The following is an 18485-nucleotide window of genomic DNA, read 5'->3' as shown; positions in this document are numbered from 1 at the left end:
GAGAGCGAGCGGGGGGCGGATGTATAGGGCTGTGTCGGGGACAGTGCGCGTCACGGGGGCGCGATTGCGTGTTCAGCGCACGCTGCGCCCCGACCGCCCAGAGCTTGCTGCCCACGCGCCGAGGCGCGTCTCCGGCGCGGTCGTCTGCGGGGCGTTGTACGGGTACCGAGCGGGCGGAGGGGGAGGTTGTGTTGGTATCCTGGACTTGGCGGGGAGCCCGCGTGCAGGCCGCTGCCGCGGACTTCCTTTCATTGGCGGGCGACTCGGGCGCGCGCGAGATTTATATTCTCGCGCGGTTTTCACAAAGTCCGTTGCGTGCTGCGTGTACGTGTCGCGGTGCACGGTCGGGCCCCTTGTGCAGCGACGCATGTTCTTCAGTTGTTGCGGGCGGTTCGGATCTCACTTCGTTCTGTGTTCGTTTTTCACGCGCGTCCTACTTTGTCGGGTGTGCGTGTTGCGTCGGGGGCCGACCGGCACGACTGTCTAATGCGCGGGGTGGGCAGGGGATTAGTTATGTGCTTTGCTGCAGGAGGGGGGCGCGGGTACGGGTAGCTCGTGCGGCTCGTGGTGCGACATCTTCGTGTTGTTCGGGTCTCTTTGGCTTGCAGCCTACTATGTACATGTTTCGCGTTCCAAGATGTAGAGATGCGTTCGGCGGGGAGTATGGTATGTGGTTCACAGGTGGTCATCGATTACGGTATCAAGATATCAGGAGGGGGAGCTGGGTCTACTGGTATGAGCCGTCGTCGTGCTGGGGGCGGCCGTAGCCATTGCCGCGACCCCTTCCCCCGCCGCGCGTGTTGTATCCGCCGCGCGGGGGGCCCATCATCGCGCCCCTACCACCGCGTCCGCGCGAGTTGCGCTGGGCCTCGTACTCCCCCCAGCCTTGGTCTGGGAAGCGTCCGGGCTGCTCGTTCTGGTAGGGGTTGTGCTGGGGCGTCTGTCCGTGGAAGCGCGCGGGTCCGTCGAAGACTGGGGCAGTGTTCGTCTGCGAGGGCCCCATGTTCGCGGGATGGGCCGTGGGCGCGCCTGGGGTGGGCGTCGCAGGCGTACCGTACATCTGCGAGCCAACGGGTGGCCCGTTCCATCCGGGCACCTTGGGGAAAGGGCAGGTGTGGGTGACGTGGTCGGCGCCGCGGCAGTACCCGCAGGTGTCCGTCGGCCGCGCAGTCCGGGTGGGGTTGTACTTGGTGCGGAATGGGACGGTCTTGACGTACTCGCGCCAGTCTAGCCACTCCTCGCTCTCCTTGCATGGGGAGGCGCAGAAGACCGAGGCGATGAACCCGCCGGGGGTGTATTCCTCGAGGTTAACACGGACAGAGTTGGCGACAGTCAGGGCCACCGCCGCGATGTCGTCGGTGCTGAGGTGCTTGTAGTCCTCGTTCTCGGCCACGTAGTCCTCTATCCTCGGCAGGATGAGGTCGCTCTTGAAAGTCGCCTGGATCGACGACTCGATGTCGTTGTCGTAGTTTTGGTAGTATGGTCCCAGGGTGATGAGCAACTCGGGCAGCCGCAGCTCGCGCTTGTGGGCAGAGAAAGAGAGCTGCTTACTAGACCAGACGAAGCCCTCAACGACTTTGGTCGCCGAGCCGTCGGACAGGCCTTCAATCGCCCAGACTCTCGGGAGCTTGGATGGCGGGGGCTTGAGGCCCCACGGAGGCTCGGGCGCGATTACCGCAAAGTCGGTCTCCTTCGTGATCTGCCGCAGTGCTTCGGTCAGGAGCCTCGTGAGCGGGGCGTTCATGCCCGCCTTCGGGTACCCGATGTTGAAGAGTCCGATAAGGATGATGCGCTTTCCTTCCTCCCATAGGTCGTCGACCCTCAGGGGGTCCAGGCCTTCGACCAGCGACTCGGGGTTTGCGAAGTAAATGCGCGGGAAGCCTCCTCTGGGTTTGGGGGTGAAGACGAAGGCCGGCGGTTGTGCTAGCGCGGGGGACGGCGTCACCATCCGCAGAGACGGTACTTGCGGGAGCTCTCCTCTGTCGTGCCACGCGGAGGGGCGTAGGTCCTGTCCCCAGGGGCTGTCCGGGGGGGCGCTCGCGTGGGCTGGGCCCGCCGCTGTCTGGGCGCGGGTTCTCAGAGCCGAGGGGACAAGTGGAGCGGCGGGGACGAGCGCCGCTGTTGCGCCACCACCCGCAGTGTGTTCATTTCGAGGTTCACCGGCGGTGGGTGGCCGCGCTGGGGCTGCTCGCGGTGCCGCGGCGACGGGGGGGTGGGCGACAGGATCGGCGGGGAGGTCCTCTGGGTCTACTTCCATGTCGCCGGCGCCGCGCGGTGGGATGTCCTCATAGGCTAGGTTGCCCGATACGGGGTGGCGCAGCGGTGCGTAGTCCTCGTCACGGAGGTGCGGGGAGGGGGGCCCGCGTGGGAGCTGAGAGCTTGTCGGGAACGCCACGGGTTCTCCAGCCTGCGCGTCCTGCGGTTGCGGAGCCTGCGCGCTCTCCTCTGCTTGTTTGCGCAGCCATTCGGCATGTATGACTTCAGCGGAGACGAACTTCGGTGCGGGGGAGGTGCTCGGAGGGGTGTGTCCAAAGGGGACCCAGTTCGCGACTTTTTCGGCCTTAGTCCTCGGCGTCGGTACGTCTTTGTACTTGCGGAAACGCAGGACGATGTTGGGCGGCGATGCCTCGGCTCCGTCTGTGCGGAGTCGCTTGCGCTTGCGCTCCTGTTCCTGCTGGAGCTCGTCGTACCCGGGGAGAGGGCGACCGTAGCGGTCTACGCGGTCGGTGACAAGGTCCTCTAGTCTGCCGCCGCTGCAGAGGTGGTCGCCTACGTCGTCGGCGAGGCAGCTCGAGGACACGCTTCCCGCTCCGTGGATGGAGAAGTTGGACAGCGCCGGGGACATCGGGGTGCGGTCTGCTGTCTCCCAGAAAGGCAGCGCCGGCGGGGTGCGCGCTTCGCTGGCGATTTCATCGTACTCGACTCCCTCTGGGGCAGCGGGGCTGGGGAATAGACTGGTCGGGATGGGGAGTCCGGGCGGGGTGCCGATTTCAGCCCCCTGCGCGGCGGTGGCGGCAGCCGCGTCGGGTTGCTCGGGCACTATGCCGCCGCTTTCCTGCTGGTGGTTGGGGCGTGGGGTGAGTTACGGAGTCTCCCTGCACACGCGTAGGTGCTCACCGGCTCTCCTTGGTTACTGCCGCTGTCAATCTGGCTAGCAGTGGTTTCCTTTGTCTTTTCAAGCGCGGCCTGGATCTAGTGTTGTCAGCGCAGCTCTAGTAGAGTGGCTGTCGGGTAACTCACAGCTCTCAGCCGTTGGGACGGGGGTGGCTGAGCGACCGTCTGGGTCTGCATTCGGGGGGTCACTGCGCCGGCCGCGGATTCCCCGGCCGCGGCCGTCGCACGTGTAGCGGAGCGGGTTCTGGGGGCTGGGGTGGGAGTGGGAGAGCGCGAGTTTTGGGCGGAGGGCATGATCGCGAGTGCGTGTTTGCGGAGGAGGGTGCTGGAGAGAGAGCGTTGGGCTGTGGGAGCTGAGGGTTGCCCGTGCCTCCGCCCTCTCTTTATCCTGCGCACCCTCCGGTGTCCGCCGTCGTTCGGGTTCTGCCCCAACGGTTCGTTAGCTGGGGGTTACGCGTCCTCTCTCGGTATGGGGGGAGGACACATGCCTAGGCATGGCACGTACCATTTTTCCCCCGACGTCGACTGACTTTTGGGCGTGCTGCATCACTGCTCGTGGGCGGGTCGGGCGCCCCGCGCACCACGTCGGGCTGCCCGGCCATGGGCGGTGGCCGTCTAAGGATTGCTACTTGCCTTGATAGCGCACCGGCCATGGTACCCCAACGGCGCCTTTCTTCTACCTCGGTCGTCGCGACAGTTCACGACGGCGGCATGCGCGGCCGTGGCGACGGCCATCGGGCACTCGCGCTCGCCCGGGTGCCTTAATGGAGGGCTGGGCGACAGTTGTCGGCCCCTCTGCGTGGTCGTAGGGCTGGGTGACGCTGGTTAGCGACACGTTCTTGAGTCTCGCCTGCTAGGGGGTGTGCCTTACTATTAATCGTTCCCGTCTGGGGGACTTAGGTCGTGGACCTTTCGGCTGGCTGTTCGTTCGGGGGGGGACGCAGATGGGAGGAGGCTGGGTAGCAATGGCGGGAGGTGGGGGGAGTACCCGGTTGCAGCGCAGTATAAGACGTGTGTTTTACGTGTAAGAGAGGCGCTCGGCATGGGCCGTGCCATATTTGGCCTCTGTGGCGCAGGCCGTGCGGTCTAGATGCGGCTCGTGGGTTTGTCTGTTCGGCGGTTGGCTCGTCCAGGCTTACGGGGTGTTGTTTGCCGTACTTCTGTTTCTCTCGTTTGTGCCATTCGTGCTCTTTCGCCGCGGCTGCAGCTCACTGCTTGTATCGGTTTTCCTGGGTGTCGACAACCTGCTTGCCGACTTGGGTCCTCATGCTCCGCCGTACGCGGTCGCCCGGCTTGATTTGTTTAGTTTGCCGTCGCCCTCCTCGGCTGCCTGCCTGGTTTGCGCTGTCGCGCGGGGGGGTACTCTCGTGAGACCTTGTGCAGGCGCACGTACTGTCAGCACGTGCCCATCGTCATGTGAGTACTCTGTTTGTCCTTGTTTAACTTTGCTTTGGGTGGGCGTTCTAGGTTTGGTGCCGCTCGATCACGCTCGCGTGGTGGATGGGCTCCTGTCCCGTCGGGCAGGCGTCTCGCTTGCATCGCCCGCGCATACGCTGTCCCGTCCGCTTGCGGAGCTCAGTGTGTTCGTCATCCCTTGCTTTCAGTTGCGTACGAGTGTCCACTGCCTTCGTGTCTCGTGAGGCTCTACAAATCGACTGTGTGGCTTTATTTTCGTGCGCTACTAGTACGTGTGTCCGGGGACCAACGCGGGGTTCCGCGCTGTTCGTCGTCACCGTGCTTCATCCCGTCTCCCCGCTCGCTCCCTTTTCATCCTCTCGCCGTCTTCGCCTTGGTCTCCTTCGCCTTTGTGCCCGTCTGGAAAATCCCGCCGACGGCTCTCCCTAGCTCGCCCAGTTCCTCGTCCGACGCCCATCTCGTGCCTTCCCCTCCGCCCGGGCCCGCGAGCTGCTTCTCGATTATTGGGGGGTAGCTCGCGAGGTCTACGGCCTTGTCTCCTCTGTGGGGGGCGGGCAGGCAGGTCACATAGTTTTGCGGCGGGTATTCTTCTCCCCAGTCTCCCTTACGTATGTTTGGTGAGCGCAGGGCGTCCCATAGCCCGGCCTCGATGGTCGTTCGGGGCATGGCGTGCAGCAGTATCGCAGCGTACCGCATCCTTCCCCATCCTTCGTTCCTGACGATGACTTCGGCGCAGACGTCGTTGACTTTCCTGGCTGCGATGACCCGGCCTTCCAGTCCGATGTCGACGCTTGTGAAGTGTGGTGGGTTGCTGGGGTTCCGGGAGGAGGCTTCGCTTCGCGGGCCAAGTAGTAGCGCGCGTACCTGGACTCCTATGTTCATGGGCTGGCCTGGCGCGAGGCCCAGGGAGAGGAGCGGGATGCCGCCGCGTAGTGGGATGGGTGGGAGTGCATCGGGCGAGCCAGTTCTCGTTCGCAGGAAGATAGTGGTGGGGGGGAGGCAGGCCATCGCGTTGGAGTGGGGGGGCTGCGTTCCTGCTTTTTATTCGCTGACGGCGAGGCGCTTGGCCCGTGCGTGTCGCCTCCGGCGCATTGTCTGGTTCAGTCCAGGCGTCGGTTCACTCGCTGTTCGTTTCCCCATCGGGGGGTTATCAGTCAGTCTTTCGGGTTTTGTTTCTGGCTGGCGGGCGCCGTTGGTTCCTTCTTCCTGTCCCGCTGGGACTCGGACAAGTGCGAAGAAGAACTTAGTCCCCGGGGGGTATTTACATTACAAGATATGCTATGTGCACGTCCTCCCGCCGCGCGCCGTTCCTTCAGGTGCTCTCTCACCTGCCTGTCCTTCGTTCCGACCTCGTCTGTTCCCCAATGGCGGCCTCCTCTCCTCCCTCGCCGGCGGCACGGCCAGCAGTCTCGGCCTAGCGGCCTCTTTTCTCCTCCTTCAGCGATGGCGAGGGGGCCATACGGGAGCGGCGTGGGGGTTTCCCTTCTGCGCCTCGGGCTGCAGGGGTCGGAGGGCGGGTCGTGGCGTGAGGTCTTCCGCCGTGTAGCGCACTTGGGGTCCACGGTTCGCCGGGTTCCGTCTGTTGAGGTCGTGTACCTCGCACCCCTCCAGTTCCGCCATGAGGATGAGGGTTTCGAGTCTGGCGGTGAGGGCTCTCCCTATGCCCTTGTCCACCATTACCCCGCTTTCGGGGATGACTTTTAGGAAGGCGTGCACAACGTCTGAGCCTTGGAAGAGGTTTTCTATCGTGATCGAGAGGTGCCCCGCCCCCAGCTCTCGTATGTCGACGATCGGCCCAACAATGGTCAGGGCCGTGTGCCTCACGAGGTTGGGGTCAACTTCTACCTCCTCATTGCGTGGTAGGAAGCTGTAGTTTGGTATGAGGGTGAGGTGGACGCAGAGGTTGAGCTGCAGGATGACTTGCGGCTGTGCCGCCACGATAAAGTGGTTGTCGGGGGCCGGCGGCGCCGGGCGCAGCTTGGGCCTCCAGACGAGTAGCGGGACGGGTGTGGGGAGTCTGGGCCGGGCCATTTCGTAGTGGGAGCTAGGGGAGGGTGGCGCGGCGTGGTGCGGAACGGCAGGTCGTTCGGTGGGCTGGCGGGGCGGGGCGGGAGGAGGGGGAGAGGGGCGGGCGTGGGTGTACGTGGCGTACTTTATTGCCAGCTGTCGGGCGGTCTTTATATATTTCATGGACCCTTGCGCGTCTTTCCTAGGCCGGTGAGACCGCTGCCTCCCTAGGTTGCCAGCTTCTACTCACCGCTGGGCACTTTCTCTGTTTTTTGGAAGAGATTTACTGTCTGGGTCGGCTCTCTGCCTATTCTCCCTGTCTGTTTTAGCATTTCGTTGCTGTATGTGGCGGCCACAAGGGTTTCATGTCGGTACGTCTCAGACGCCCCAGTTTATTGCGGTCACTTAGGAGGGAGAGGCAGCGACAACTTGTGATCTACGGCGTGGGCGGGTATCTCGCGGGTGTGCGTGCTACTTGTGTTTCTGCGGGATGCGCGGTCTGGCGCGCACCCTCGGCTTGTATTTGTTCAGGTGCGGGCCCTAAGCGCCGGCGCCTCGGCGGGACTCAGCCGGGTGGTCGGTCCGCTGGGCGCCATAGGTTCAGACTCCCATGGGCGCTATTCTCCCTTCCTCTCGGCGCTTATCGTGCTCGTCCAGGGGCCCGAGGGCCCCGTCCTCGAAAGGACTTACTCCGAGGAGCATGAGTCTCCAGCCGGGGGCTGCGCGTGCTATCTATCCTATACATCCTGCGTTGCGTGTGTTCTTACCTGCTTTGGCGTGGGGAGGGCTGGTCGCTCAGCTGGGCTCTATTTCGGTCGGTCTGTTGCCACGTTGGCTTTGGGGTGTTTTCTGCTGCTTTTCTTACTCTCATACTTTCAGCATTGCCTCTGTACTTCCATAGGTTGTGATATTCCGCTCGGTATGGCCGAGGGAGGGCCCCCACGGCCGGCGGCTCCAAAAGCCAACCGTGGGAAAACCGACCGTGATGGTGGTACGAGAGAGAGGAGCGCGGTAGCGCAGTCGATCTTTCCCCAGCCAGAGTATGCCCAGTTTAGCGCGGCCTCCTCTTCCTCGTCCAAGCCGCCGTCTCCCCAGTTGGACACGTGCCACGACGAGGCAGTCGACAACAGAACGTCGTGCGACTTTCCGTTCGGCCGCAGCTTGCACTCCACCAGCGGCGCGTGCACGACGAGAACCCCGCCCGTCACCTGCCCGAACCGCAGCTTCGGATGTTCGAGCACGACCTCGCACCGCACGACCTCTGCGACGGCGATCCACTCCAGCGGAGACCCCCACAGCGTCCTGACCCGCCCGTCCACGGCAGCCCACGACCACGACGGCGCGCGGTATCCCACAGGGCGGTGTAGGTATGTGCCCAGGCTCGCCCGTCGCCACAGCACGTCCTGGAGGAGCGTGGCGCGCCAGAGGCCTGCGAGGTAATCTGAGTCGAGGACGCGCGCGAATGCCTCCGCGATTGCGCCGCACGCGACGAGCTTGTCTGACGCCCTTCCGATCGTACGCTGGCTGTAGTCCTCCGCAATGTGACACCACCCGCGGTACAGCTTGGCCCATTTCTCCGAGCCGTGCTCAAGGGCCGGCGGGTCCGGGAGGAAGAGCATGGAAGGCAGCCGCCGCTCGCCGCACGGCTTGTAGTGCGTGGTGCCCACGTTTTGCGTAACGCTGGGGCACATGAAGCGGAGCGTTTCGGACGTGAAGATGAGCGCGCGGGGGGACATAAAGTACTCCTGCATGCACCAGCCGCGCGCACTGATGGGGTCCCAGTGGCGGTGGTACGGCGGGTGATCCGCGCGGCGGGTCCACGTCTGGGAGACGTGCACCTCGCCCGCTATGCTCTCTCCGGACGAGGAAAGGGGCGGGGGACAGATGAACGGAAGGGCGATGTCGCGAGGTGGGGCCGGGCGGTCTTGCAGGAAGCCCTCGCTAACTGTGCGGGCGCTGGCGGCGATAATGGTCAGGTGCGCGTAGCGGTAGATGTAATGCATGCACGCAAGCTCGTGCCGCTTGTCCTCATCCGAGTCCTGGATGATGCATAGACAGTCGGCCCAGAGGTACTGAAATCCGAGGGCGTGAGTGACGCGGATAGCATCCCGAATAGTCTTGGGGAGCAGGGAGGGATCGATCCCAGTCGAAGTGTATGCGTCCACGTTGCGTTCCGTCGTCGAATGGGGCTGCGCCTCACCCCACACGTAGCTGAGGGCGAGATATTTCCCGCGTTTTCCAGCTGTCAAGGTGAGACGTGGGCGTTCGGGGTCGGCACAATCGACGACATGCGTCGGGAGGAGGGGATCGAGAGAGGCCACAAGTGGGAGACACCGTTGGTGTCCTTGTACGCACTCGTCGACACATCTTCTTGCGAGCGAGAGCGCGTAGGGCGAGCCTACGTTCTGTATACGGCTTCGCCAGGCGATAAACGGGGCCGCGGGATTATCTGATGGCCACGTCAGTCGTGTGTCTGTGTGGCCAACCCAGGCGTATACGGACCCACCTCCAGTGGTGTGCACATAACCTTCGAATCGATGATTCCTGTTGACGATCACAGATAGAGTCTGGATATTATCAGGCGTATAGGTGGCTTTAGGCTTAGCTGGGTTCCCGACTCTGATCTTCACCCGCTCGTAAGGCCATTTGAATTTAGCGCTGTCCTTGCCGAAAGACCCCAGCAGGAACCGACACCACACGCAGCCCGCATCGGCGTGACTTTCAAGCTGCGGGATTGAAGTGGGGTATGAATACCCTCCAACGAACCGTGTGCGGTGTCCGGGTATTTCCTCGATTCGTTCGCTGAAGAGCCCAAGATGTGCGGCGAAGGGCCCCTCCCAGCAACTTTGGCAAATGGACGCAGGTTTGGGCGGCAGAGTACTCCTCGCAGCAAGATCGCAAGAGAAGAAAGGTAGGTGGGAAAGGTCACAATCCATAAGAGTTCATGAAAGCGGCGAAGTCTTCCGATGTATACGTTGACTGGTAGGCCTAAGGATTAGCGAGGTGAGTTTGTGGTCCCGTAGACGAAAGCTCAGGACATGGTAGCACAAGATGAGTCAGAAGGAAAGATGAAATTCGAAAACACCGTGGTCTCCAAGCCTTGTTGTGTCGTAATCCAAGGTCCGCTGGTTCTCGACTAACGCATGTACGCCGATGGCCGAGGTGCATGCACTATCAGTCGAGTTTGATCATCCTACAATGCATCGCTGGTGTAGGCTTCGACACCATATTCGAAGGCGGAAGTCATGTAAGGAATCAAGCATGCATTGATTTCCGACGAGTATCTAGACGTACATACACTAGAAAGAAGAAATGTGTTGTACGTAGAAATGTAGGGCAAACTTGAACCGTACGAGCTCCGTGACGGAACCCGCACCTTTCAACAATCGCCCATCCACCGTTGATTAGACGGTGGATGCCGTTCTTTTTGGCACTTCACCAGAACCGATTGCAGGGTGGTTGCGTTAGCACTGCTCGGGCAGAAAGAGGCCAGTCGGGGGAGAGGAAAAGGAAGGAAAAAAAGAACACAGACGGAAGCAATACGGGACGCACACCTTCCTATCAGAGCAGACGACCAGGATAAACCGCGACTACGAGCACAGAGCAGAAGATGAACCATCTAGTATTGCAGCAGCGGAGATCGTCCTTGGTGGGCACGAACATCGAGGAGAGAGTCAACGATGTGCTGAGCAAAAATTTGTCTTTTTATGCAGCTCATTGGCGCTCAAATAACAGATGCAAATAACGCGTCGCGTCGCCAAATTTGGCAGGTTTGGCATGGATGCGTGCCTCGTGCCGCGTGCTACTCCAAGTTACTGCGCTAGAATCGGTGCCTTTCCGTCGAGCGTAACGTCTGGCAAGATGATGTTGCAACGAGAATAAGTATTTTAGGCTGTTCCGGACAGTGCTATCACAAAGAACCTAGCACTGCAGTTACATAGTAGAAAGTCAGCCTATAAACAAGTCAGTAACCTCGGAAGCACGGGCTTGATAGGGCTCGAAGTCGGCGACACTGAACGGCTGTCGGAGGTAGTAGTGATTATTAAACGCATTCATAAATGATTTCGTACAAATACATAAACCAAGAAGACGATGCCAACGCACTCGCATAGGTATCTTGCGCGACTACCCTCACGCTTGCTCAACCATCCTCGCTCTCATTGAAGCGCGATTCCTTGCCCTCGCCTTCCCGTTCCGCAGACCGCGTCACGTCCAGACTGATCGCGTGCAACGGAATAGGCTCTCCCCCAAACTGGACGACCGTAGCAGGACGCTCGCTTCCCGCAACCGTAGATGGTAGGCTGTGCGACTTTGCGCCCGGCCGGCCGGCAGCGTTGACGCGGACAGTGATGAGCATAATTGAGATGCCGGTGATGGTGGGGCTGCAGTTACTGACGACCACTTGAAGCGGAGAGTGGAGCGCGTAGAGAATGATGTACCAGGCGGTCCACGCGCTGTGTGCCAGGCGTCAGCGTCGCACAAAATCGTGACCTTGCTTCATAAACGAAACGACAACGAACCTATACAAGGCCGCGCTCTCGACGAATATCGTCATCGCTTCCTGCGGTAGCGGAGGCATGACGTTAAGCTCACATACACAAGAGAGCCTGTAACGCACCAGAATGGGACTTCCGTAGCCTGCAGTAAAAAGGTCAAGCTTCTTCCGCGCTCGATTTGTAGTCCATAGGCGATATACGATCATGCCTGTCGACGTTCAGTCTCGCATGTCAACAACACGCGGAAAGGAAATCTCACTAGTTCCGTAGGTGGTATCGCTATCAGCCTGTCAGCAGATGATTGAATTGTGGGAATAAAACAAAGGGCACGTACAGAAGCGTTGCTACACAGAAGCTTATGACCCAGCGGTTGAACTCAGTCGCGAATATACTTTCATTCGGGGTAGCGGCAATCATCCTGTACATCAGACCGATTACTGTCGCTGCGGGTGTTGGAAAAACGGTCAGTAGGTAGAAGCCGGGTCAGGGACGGTGCGTCCTTACCCGCGAGGCCAATGACAGTGACTGCCGGAAGAATAATCGCTCGGTAGTCGCGTCCCCACACAAGCCAGACGCGGTAAGTCTATGGTAGGGAGAGCACAGGTGAGCCAGAGGTCTGGAGCGGACAGAAACGAGCGGGGCGTACTATGATGATGTCGCCGACAAGGAAGCCGACGAACATGAGCCCAGTCCGGATAACGTCCGTCGGCTGTCGCAGGTCAGCGTAGTACGCGGTCGCCTTAGCGGTGTCGCCCTGGTCTACGACAGCTTGGAGAAGTCGGAGGATGCCTACTATCCAGTGCTGTGACCCGCGCCAAACGTGAGTGTAGGTCATGGCTAGATGCAAAATGAGCTCGTACCGCGCTGACGATGACTACGAAGAACAGGTTGACAATGACCAGCGGCGAGTTCCTGAGGTCCCATATCAGAGCCCCCCATCGCGGTTGGGGGCTGTTGAAGGCATGCTGGCGGATCCAGAGGTAGAGGATGACAAGGGAGAGTATCAGGAATATGCCGTAGAACGTGCTCTCCAGACAAGCGGCGACGACGCTTGCGAAGAGTAACGACACCATGGTGGCGTGAGGGGATACGACGGTCTAGATGTGGGGGAAGATATCGCATCGCATGGCCGCCTTTTGGCTCGGTGGAAGAGATACCCTCCGGTGACAAACCAGCATCTCGGAGAAGCTCCGTGAGCAGCTTTGTTGTCAGAAACGCTCGACGACTCAGCAGCATCGATATCGACACCACCTCCACGGGGCGCACCGGTCGTGCCTGAACTATGCAACGACAAGGTGATGATGTCGACGCCGAGCGCGCCATTCTCATTGGAGCTGCGATAGGAAGGTTCAGAGCTTTATCAGAAAAGTGACCATACCTCGTCCGGAAGGGCTTTGCGGCGATGCAGCGCGCTACCCGCGAAGCTGGGCATTGGCCAGCGACACTGACATCGCTATTTCCGCCGAACACCGCACCACGTCCGACAGATGGCTCGGGCGGCACTCGTGGGTACTTAGCTGGTAGAGGGTTATATGTAGGATACCGAGCTGCGCGAGACGTTCACATGTCGGTTGGCTGTAGGTGACTCCGACTGACTCCCTGAGGAACCCGAGCGTAAGTGTAACAAGTCAATGGGACCTGGTGCGAGCCAACCGCACGCCAAAGCGCGTATAGGACGTCACAGCTCATACCACAGGGCCAGCCATGGGCGTTCACATTCTGGCACTGCCTCGGGATGGACCAGAAGATACGACCGGGGGAAGGGGTATGTGTTAGAGCGCCTTATGATGCACCCTTCCTTCCACTACTTCCGCGCGGAAAGATGGAAGTGAGAAGTGTGACCTAGAGTTTGATATCTAATGCGCAACGCACCTGTGCTCTATGACGCTGGTGCGGATGTCAGACCAGGGCAGTACATGCTCCCTCAAGCCTGTGGGCAAAGGGATGACTCGTGAGTAGCTCATATGATGAGATGATCAAGGAGCAGAAGCCGATACGAGAGAAAGTTATAACCTAAGAAACGCCACCAGGACACCCGACGGCGTGTTGGCATCCATGCCGCCTGCCAGTTATACTGCATCGTCGAGGTAGCATGAGAGCATCGTTACGATTAACATCGAAAGCCCGGTATACGGTTAATTTTCGTAACAATAACGTATCTCGGTGCGCACTCGGCACCAGGCCGCCCGCACCCCCATCGTCCGTTCTATGGCCACGGCCTTCTCTAGTCGCACTGAAGCAGCTCAGTCGACGGGCCTGCGTAGGGGTGGTGTGTGGTCAGAATGGTGTGTCACAACACATACTGAGGGGAGGACTTACAGGATCTCGTGGTCGGGCTTGACGTGAATCGACGCATGGCTGGGGACGCCCAGAATACGCGGGTACGCGTTCAGGTTCTTGTGCAGCGTCAGCTGGAACACAGAAGAGCCACCATGGCTGCGAAAGAAACATGGTCAGTAACTAAGACCCCATATGCTACATCCGGGATGAAGTAACGCACCGAGCAATGAGGACAGAGTACGCGAGGAAGAAGACCCAAATGCGGTACCAGCGCTCGCCGTACGCCTCGAGGACCTTCTCCTTGTTGGCCACCCAGTTCTTGTACCAGCGGAAGATCGTTGCCGAGTAGTGGACGCCGAGCACATCGATGTTCTTGACCTCGAAGCCAGCGGCCTCGACCTGGCTGACGACCCAACCGAGCGAGCACGACGCATCCGCACCAGGGAAGATATACTCGTTCATGAAGAGACCCCAGATGAGGTCTTCGTACTGCCAGTGCGGGCGGAGGCCGGCAACTTGGAGCAGGAAGATGCCGTCGTCGTCGAGGAGGTTGTAGATCTGGCGGAGGAAGGACTGGTAGCGACGGATTCCGACGTGCTCAGCCATCTCGAGCGACACAATCTTGGTGTACGCGCCACGGCCGCTGGGGATGTCGCGGTAGTCGAGGCAGAGGATGCGCGCGCGCGAGGGGTCACCACCGTTCTTCTTGATGCGGTCGTTGCCGAACTGGGTCTGCTTCTTTGCGATGGTGATGCCAGTGACGTCGCAGCCGTAGTTCTTGTGCGCAAACGCGGAGAGAGTGCCCCATCCACAGCCGATGTCAAGGAGGCGATCTTCGGGCTTGAGGTTAAGCTACGGATAGTAGGTGAGCCTCTTGCCAGCAAATGATGAAGGCTATTGCTTACCTTCTCGCAGACGACGGTGAGCTTGTTGTCCTGGAGCTCCTCGAGCGTCTCCTCGCGGGTGATGTCGGTGACGATGCCAGAGGTGTAAATCATGCGCGGACCGAGGAACCACTCGTAGAAGTCATCACCCCCTGCGAAGGTACGTGAGCGACGCGTCAAGACGCGAGAAAACGCGTGACGTACTGTCGTAGGTATCGCGGACCTGCTCCTCATCCTGGTTTTGGGTGTGGAAGATGACCTCGGGCAACATCTGGGTAAACACGTATTTGAACAGCTTGGGCGTGAACACCATCTTCGACCAGTCGTGGCGGGCCTCCATAATGTCCAGGACGTCGCCTGGAAGGGAGCGAACGCGTTTCTTTAGGTGCCAGGTCACAGGCACGGACTGCGCAACATACCGTTGAAGTCGATCTTCTCGTCAAAGTACGCGTCGTGGAAGACCTGCATGGGGATCTTCTCCTTGCCAAAGTAAGTTGCCTTGAGCTCGGGGTCCTTGATGGTGATGTACTCCTCAATGTTGCGGCCGGGCAGCTGGACCTTCTCGTTCACCCGCGGGCCGTACCTACTCATCACCGTCCAATACGCGATGGTGATGGGCAGGCCGAGCACAAGCACGAGGAAGAGGTAGGTCTTGAAGCCGCCATAGCATAGGACGGGGAGGGAACGCTTGACGACCCACGGCACGCCGAGGACGAGCGCAGCGAGCTGGTAGTTGGAGAAGTACCCGTTACCCTCGACGAGGCCGATGAGGGGCGCATTTTTAATGGTGGGCACGTTCGTGATGGTGGGGGCGTTGGCCGACATTGCGAACGAGGACGGGCGTCGTCGCGGGGAGTCGTGTGCTGGTCGTGAAGCGCGTCGTGGCAGGAGGGAGAGCACAGCGACGTCGACACGTCGCGTTCGTTGGCGCGTATTTAGCCTCTCAAATTCATAGGCGCTCGTCCCGCTAAACGAGCTTCGCCATCACGCCGCCCTTCTCCGGGCGCGTGGCATGAAATTCGGATCCGCACATACGCTGCTTGCCGCGGTGGCCTCCTCTGCGCGTTCATGTGCGGCCAGCATCGATTGAAACATAATACAGCTCGCAAGCCATCCGCATTCGCCTTAGGGGAAATGCAAGCCAGGTACAGCGCATGAAGCGCCATGCAATACCGGTCATTCAAATTCGACCGCCCGCAGTGCGCGCGACGAGTTCACGAGATGCTGGGCGACAGCACGCGTCGGCGGTCGGGAACTCCGGAGTGGATAGCAGCATCGTACGATGCAGCATTAAATGTTAACCACAAACATGACCGCAATGCTGCTCCAGTTACGTTAGTGTGATACCTCGTGACGAACACGCTCAGGCTCAGCCTTCGAGGTCTGAGAGCTCTTCCTTGTCCAGTGGGAGGTATGCTTTATGCCTCTTCGTCCTCTGAGCTCTCCGCGTCCTCGTCGACGGCGCCGGGTACCGCAGTCTTGTTCACAATGACGTCGCGTCATAGCGTTTCTTCTCCCGATACGGGTTGTTGCGGAACTCGCCCTTCTTGATAACTGCTGACTGGGGCACGATGCCCTTCGGGTTGAGGTACCCGAGGTGGCGGCCCGCGTACGCATCGACAGACCGGATCCAACCGTCTAAGCTGACAGACGTAGTCAGCGTCGCGGGTTGCCGTAAAAGGAGGGAAGACAGGAGTTGATGGTAAGGGAACAGGGACGCACATGCTATGCTGGTCCTCTATCGAACGCATTTTCGCGTATATATGGTGCTCCTTGAAATCGTCCAGCTGCGCGTGATGCAACTCGAAGTCGATGGGGGCGCGGTACTCGGCATGATCCTCCTTCAGCTTTGCGTTCACGCCGTGCAGGCCTCTGCTGTATCTCTCGAAGATCGGGTACTCAAGCAGCAGCCCGAGCACCGGTAACTTCGGAATAAACACCAGTCGCAGCCTGCGGCGCACGCGGGAGCCAATGCGACAGATAGACGGACGGCGGAGAGGGCGGGAGAAGTGGTACGTCTTCGATTGATTGGGGAGATGGCCCGCCGACATGAGAGCATAAGTCCGGATATCACCTTACGCTGAAAGCGAGGCGATGTGCTCCACATTCATGTAGCTCGGTGTCCGAACGTGCCTACGATCTGGCTGGGGTGAGCTGTCTGCGCGTTGCAACATCGACAACGAAACGGAGGCCGCACCTCAGGCTGATGCCACACGAAGCTCTGAGCACGGCTATCCATTCTGTGTCGCCGTATACTGCGGGGTCGAAATATCTAGCACCTCTGAGCGCGCTGGTCCGTTTCATACCGGGAATGAGCAACATGTTTCGCCGCGCGGGTGGAGGTGTGTCTTGGAGATCTAGAGGTGCCAGTGGCTGAGTAGGTTCACACAGCGTGCGAACTTCGGGTAGCCCCGAATGCTTCGCCGCGCGGACCCTCGCGGACCTTTCGAAGCCTCCACGACGGTCAACGCAAAGAAGCACACAGCGCTTCATTCGAACATTTTTCCGCTCGTTCGATTTCTCGCTGGGACCAGTGTACGTACGCTTATGGTCCGCGGAGCGCCCCTACGCGCGGCAGTCGTCGTGCGGTGCACAAATATATTACGGTTTTTACCCTTAGCCAGGCCACCATTCTCAAACCTGAACTGACAGTTTTCTCCTGAAGCTACATTCTGACGACTCCTCGGGTCGACTCTGTGCATCACTCTGGGAAGACCCCACACACTTCCTTGTGGAACGACCTTCTGAAAGACACGTAGAGAGCTGCCGGCATAAAGGTATGTTCAAGTATACTCGTATAAAACAGACGATCTCTTCCTATGATTTCCTCGACGTTGTCACGGCCTGGCGATGTCTCGCAGACATGGCAGTTCGAGCTACAGAATATTCAGTGCTTTAAGCTTTTCGATTACCACCAGTGCTCAGCTGCTCCTTCTGGATCACACACACGTGTGGCTGGGGTTTTAAGTGCGGATAGCTCTGTCAGGAGGTGGCAGACCGCGACCTGCAAGAGCCCATCATGCGCCTAACGTTCGGCGTGACGGGTCGAGGCGGATTCCGGATTCCCGCACTAGGAGCGCTCTATCCAGTTGCCCGGTCTGCCGAGTGGTTTTGCGGCCGAAGAGGGGTACCAAGCGCGAGCTAGAGGCGTCGTTGAACGAGGTGAGTATTTGCTGCGTGGGGACGCGCGTCGTCCTTGTCCCCAAATCTCATAAGCTTGTCTTTCATTTGCTCACTCCTTCCACGACCACCCTCACGACACTGAACGACCCTTGAGTATAAATTTAGTGGGCATGGTCGATAAGTCCGAGTCGCCAGACTACGCAGACCTTGTCTCCCCTAGGGAGACGGTGGTGACGATCACACCAACCGCAGACCCGTCGGCGGCCTCTCTCACAATGCATTTATCAACGCCAAGAAGCTACCTTGAATCCTCCAAAGGAATACGCTACTCCCGCCGTCAGGGCACGAATAATCGTTCCTAGGTTTAATCTCCACAAGGCGCTCGCCCTGAGCGCTCCTACTGTCCACAAGTGACGGGTCTCCGTTCTATCGAAGTCAGTAGATCTCGGCGCTGAGCGCTGATGTGCAACATACCAATGCTCATTGTCATTGCTCTCGTACAGAGTCATCACTATATCCGCAACCGGCTGGTCAATCTGTCAGCCATGTGTGCTCGGTGGACCTCCGCTGATGTCTTCGCCTTCCATCTACAGGGCGCTACGAATCGGAGCTCTATTAGACAAGCCAGTCGGTAACTTCCTTTGACGTTACGCAGATCGCATCTTGCTGACCCACGGACCCCGGCACGATCTCTAGATTTGGTCTTTCAAATATCCATTTGGAGTTGACGTAGCGGGCGGGTAGACCGCGTATACAGGGATATTCTATATTGCCATTGCGAGGTGAGTGTGCCGGTGGTTCTTCCCGCGCAAGAGAGTTTTGTTCTGACCGCCTGCACTTCCGACAGGCCGCACTATGGTGCCAAATTCGCCGATTTAACAGCTCACACATTTTTAACCGTAAGCCGTCACTCGCCCTCGGTGCAATCCGCTCATACGTATATATCTACAGAATCCCGTTGCTTCCCTGCAGCACGACGGAGAAATGCAAGCGATCAGCGACACCTGGCGCCCCGTAACGGTCTCACTCGGTAAACTCAGGCCACATCACCTCAGACCCTTCAACTTCGCAACTCCCGCGGCATCCACAGGGTTCATCGAGAAATGCGATACCGTGCACGAGTACCTACACCCACCCTGACTTACCCTAACGTCGGATAGGTACA

The 18485-nt window shown here is 59.7% G+C and overlaps 7 protein-coding genes across 7 annotated transcripts; all 7 read right to left on the bottom strand.

Annotated features, from left to right (window-relative positions):
- Window positions 1-727: 727 nt before the first annotated feature.
- TRAVEDRAFT_20279 (uncharacterized protein) lies at window positions 728-3408 on the bottom strand (the record flags this gene model as incomplete). The annotated part of the gene is made up of 3 exons (XM_008039888.1): window positions 728-3055; window positions 3118-3192; window positions 3241-3408. The coding sequence occupies 3 exons, from the start codon at window positions 3406-3408 to the stop codon at window positions 728-730; spliced, it is 2571 nt and encodes an 856-aa protein (XP_008038079.1).
- Window positions 3409-4881: 1473 nt separating this feature from the next.
- Window positions 4882-5538, bottom strand: TRAVEDRAFT_47359 (uncharacterized protein; the record flags this gene model as incomplete). The annotated part of the gene is made up of 1 exon (XM_008040107.1): window positions 4882-5538. The coding sequence occupies one exon, from the start codon at window positions 5536-5538 to the stop codon at window positions 4882-4884; it is 657 nt and encodes a 218-aa protein (XP_008038298.1).
- Window positions 5539-5967: 429 nt separating this feature from the next.
- Window positions 5968-6561, bottom strand: TRAVEDRAFT_20277 (uncharacterized protein; the record flags this gene model as incomplete). The annotated part of the gene is made up of 1 exon (XM_008039887.1): window positions 5968-6561. One exon carries the CDS (start codon window positions 6559-6561, stop codon window positions 5968-5970), a length of 594 nt encoding a protein of 197 aa, XP_008038078.1.
- Window positions 6562-7412: 851 nt separating this feature from the next.
- Window positions 7413-8762, bottom strand: TRAVEDRAFT_124330 (HET-domain-containing protein; the record flags this gene model as incomplete). Its single annotated transcript, XM_008040357.1, has 1 exon — window positions 7413-8762. A coding segment is annotated over one exon (1350 nt), but the record flags the coding sequence as incomplete, so codon positions are not given.
- A 2111-nt stretch (window positions 8763-10873) lies between these two features.
- Window positions 10874-12109, bottom strand: TRAVEDRAFT_84557 (uncharacterized protein; the record flags this gene model as incomplete). The annotated part of the gene is made up of 8 exons (XM_008040356.1): window positions 10874-10991; window positions 11058-11098; window positions 11156-11241; window positions 11293-11312; window positions 11368-11476; window positions 11538-11616; window positions 11680-11835; window positions 11894-12109. Coding segments are annotated over 8 exons (825 nt in total), but the record flags the coding sequence as incomplete, so codon positions are not given.
- An 875-nt stretch (window positions 12110-12984) lies between these two features.
- On the bottom strand, window positions 12985-15050 carry TRAVEDRAFT_64761 (sphingolipid C9-methyltransferase). Its single transcript, XM_008040355.1, has 6 exons — window positions 14617-15050; window positions 14402-14554; window positions 14219-14349; window positions 13534-14165; window positions 13353-13469; window positions 12985-13289 (listed from the first exon to the last, which is right to left on the bottom strand). The coding sequence occupies exons 1-6, from the start codon at window positions 15020-15022 to the stop codon at window positions 13277-13279; spliced, it is 1452 nt and encodes a 483-aa protein (XP_008038546.1). The 5' UTR covers window positions 15023-15050; the 3' UTR covers window positions 12985-13276.
- A 630-nt stretch (window positions 15051-15680) lies between these two features.
- Window positions 15681-16122, bottom strand: TRAVEDRAFT_84491 (uncharacterized protein; the record flags this gene model as incomplete). Its single annotated transcript, XM_008040354.2, has 2 exons — window positions 15681-15840; window positions 15920-16122. Coding segments are annotated over 2 exons (363 nt in total), but the record flags the coding sequence as incomplete, so codon positions are not given.
- Window positions 16123-18485: the final 2363 nt, after the last annotated feature.

This window comes from Trametes versicolor, assembly GCF_000271585.1.
Source record: "Trametes versicolor FP-101664 SS1 unplaced genomic scaffold TRAVEscaffold_6, whole genome shotgun sequence".
Lineage (NCBI taxonomy): Eukaryota > Fungi > Basidiomycota > Agaricomycetes > Polyporales > Polyporaceae > Trametes > Trametes versicolor.
This window is presented reverse-complemented; position numbering and strand designations above follow the sequence as displayed.

Bases quoted from the DNA above. Each gene is read 5' to 3' on its own strand.
- TRAVEDRAFT_64761 (XM_008040355.1), bottom strand. From the start codon at position 15,022: ATGTCGGCCAACGCCCCCACCATCACGAACGTGCCCACCATTAAAAAT. The intron at 14,166-14,218 runs GTAAGCAATAGC...TACTATCCGTAG, and splicing joins TCACCGTCGTCTGCGAGAAG to CTTAACCTCAAGCCCGAAGA. The intron at 13,470-13,533 runs GTGCGTTACTTC...TTTCTTTCGCAG, and splicing joins TACTCTGTCCTCATTGCTCG to CCATGGTGGCTCTTCTGTGT.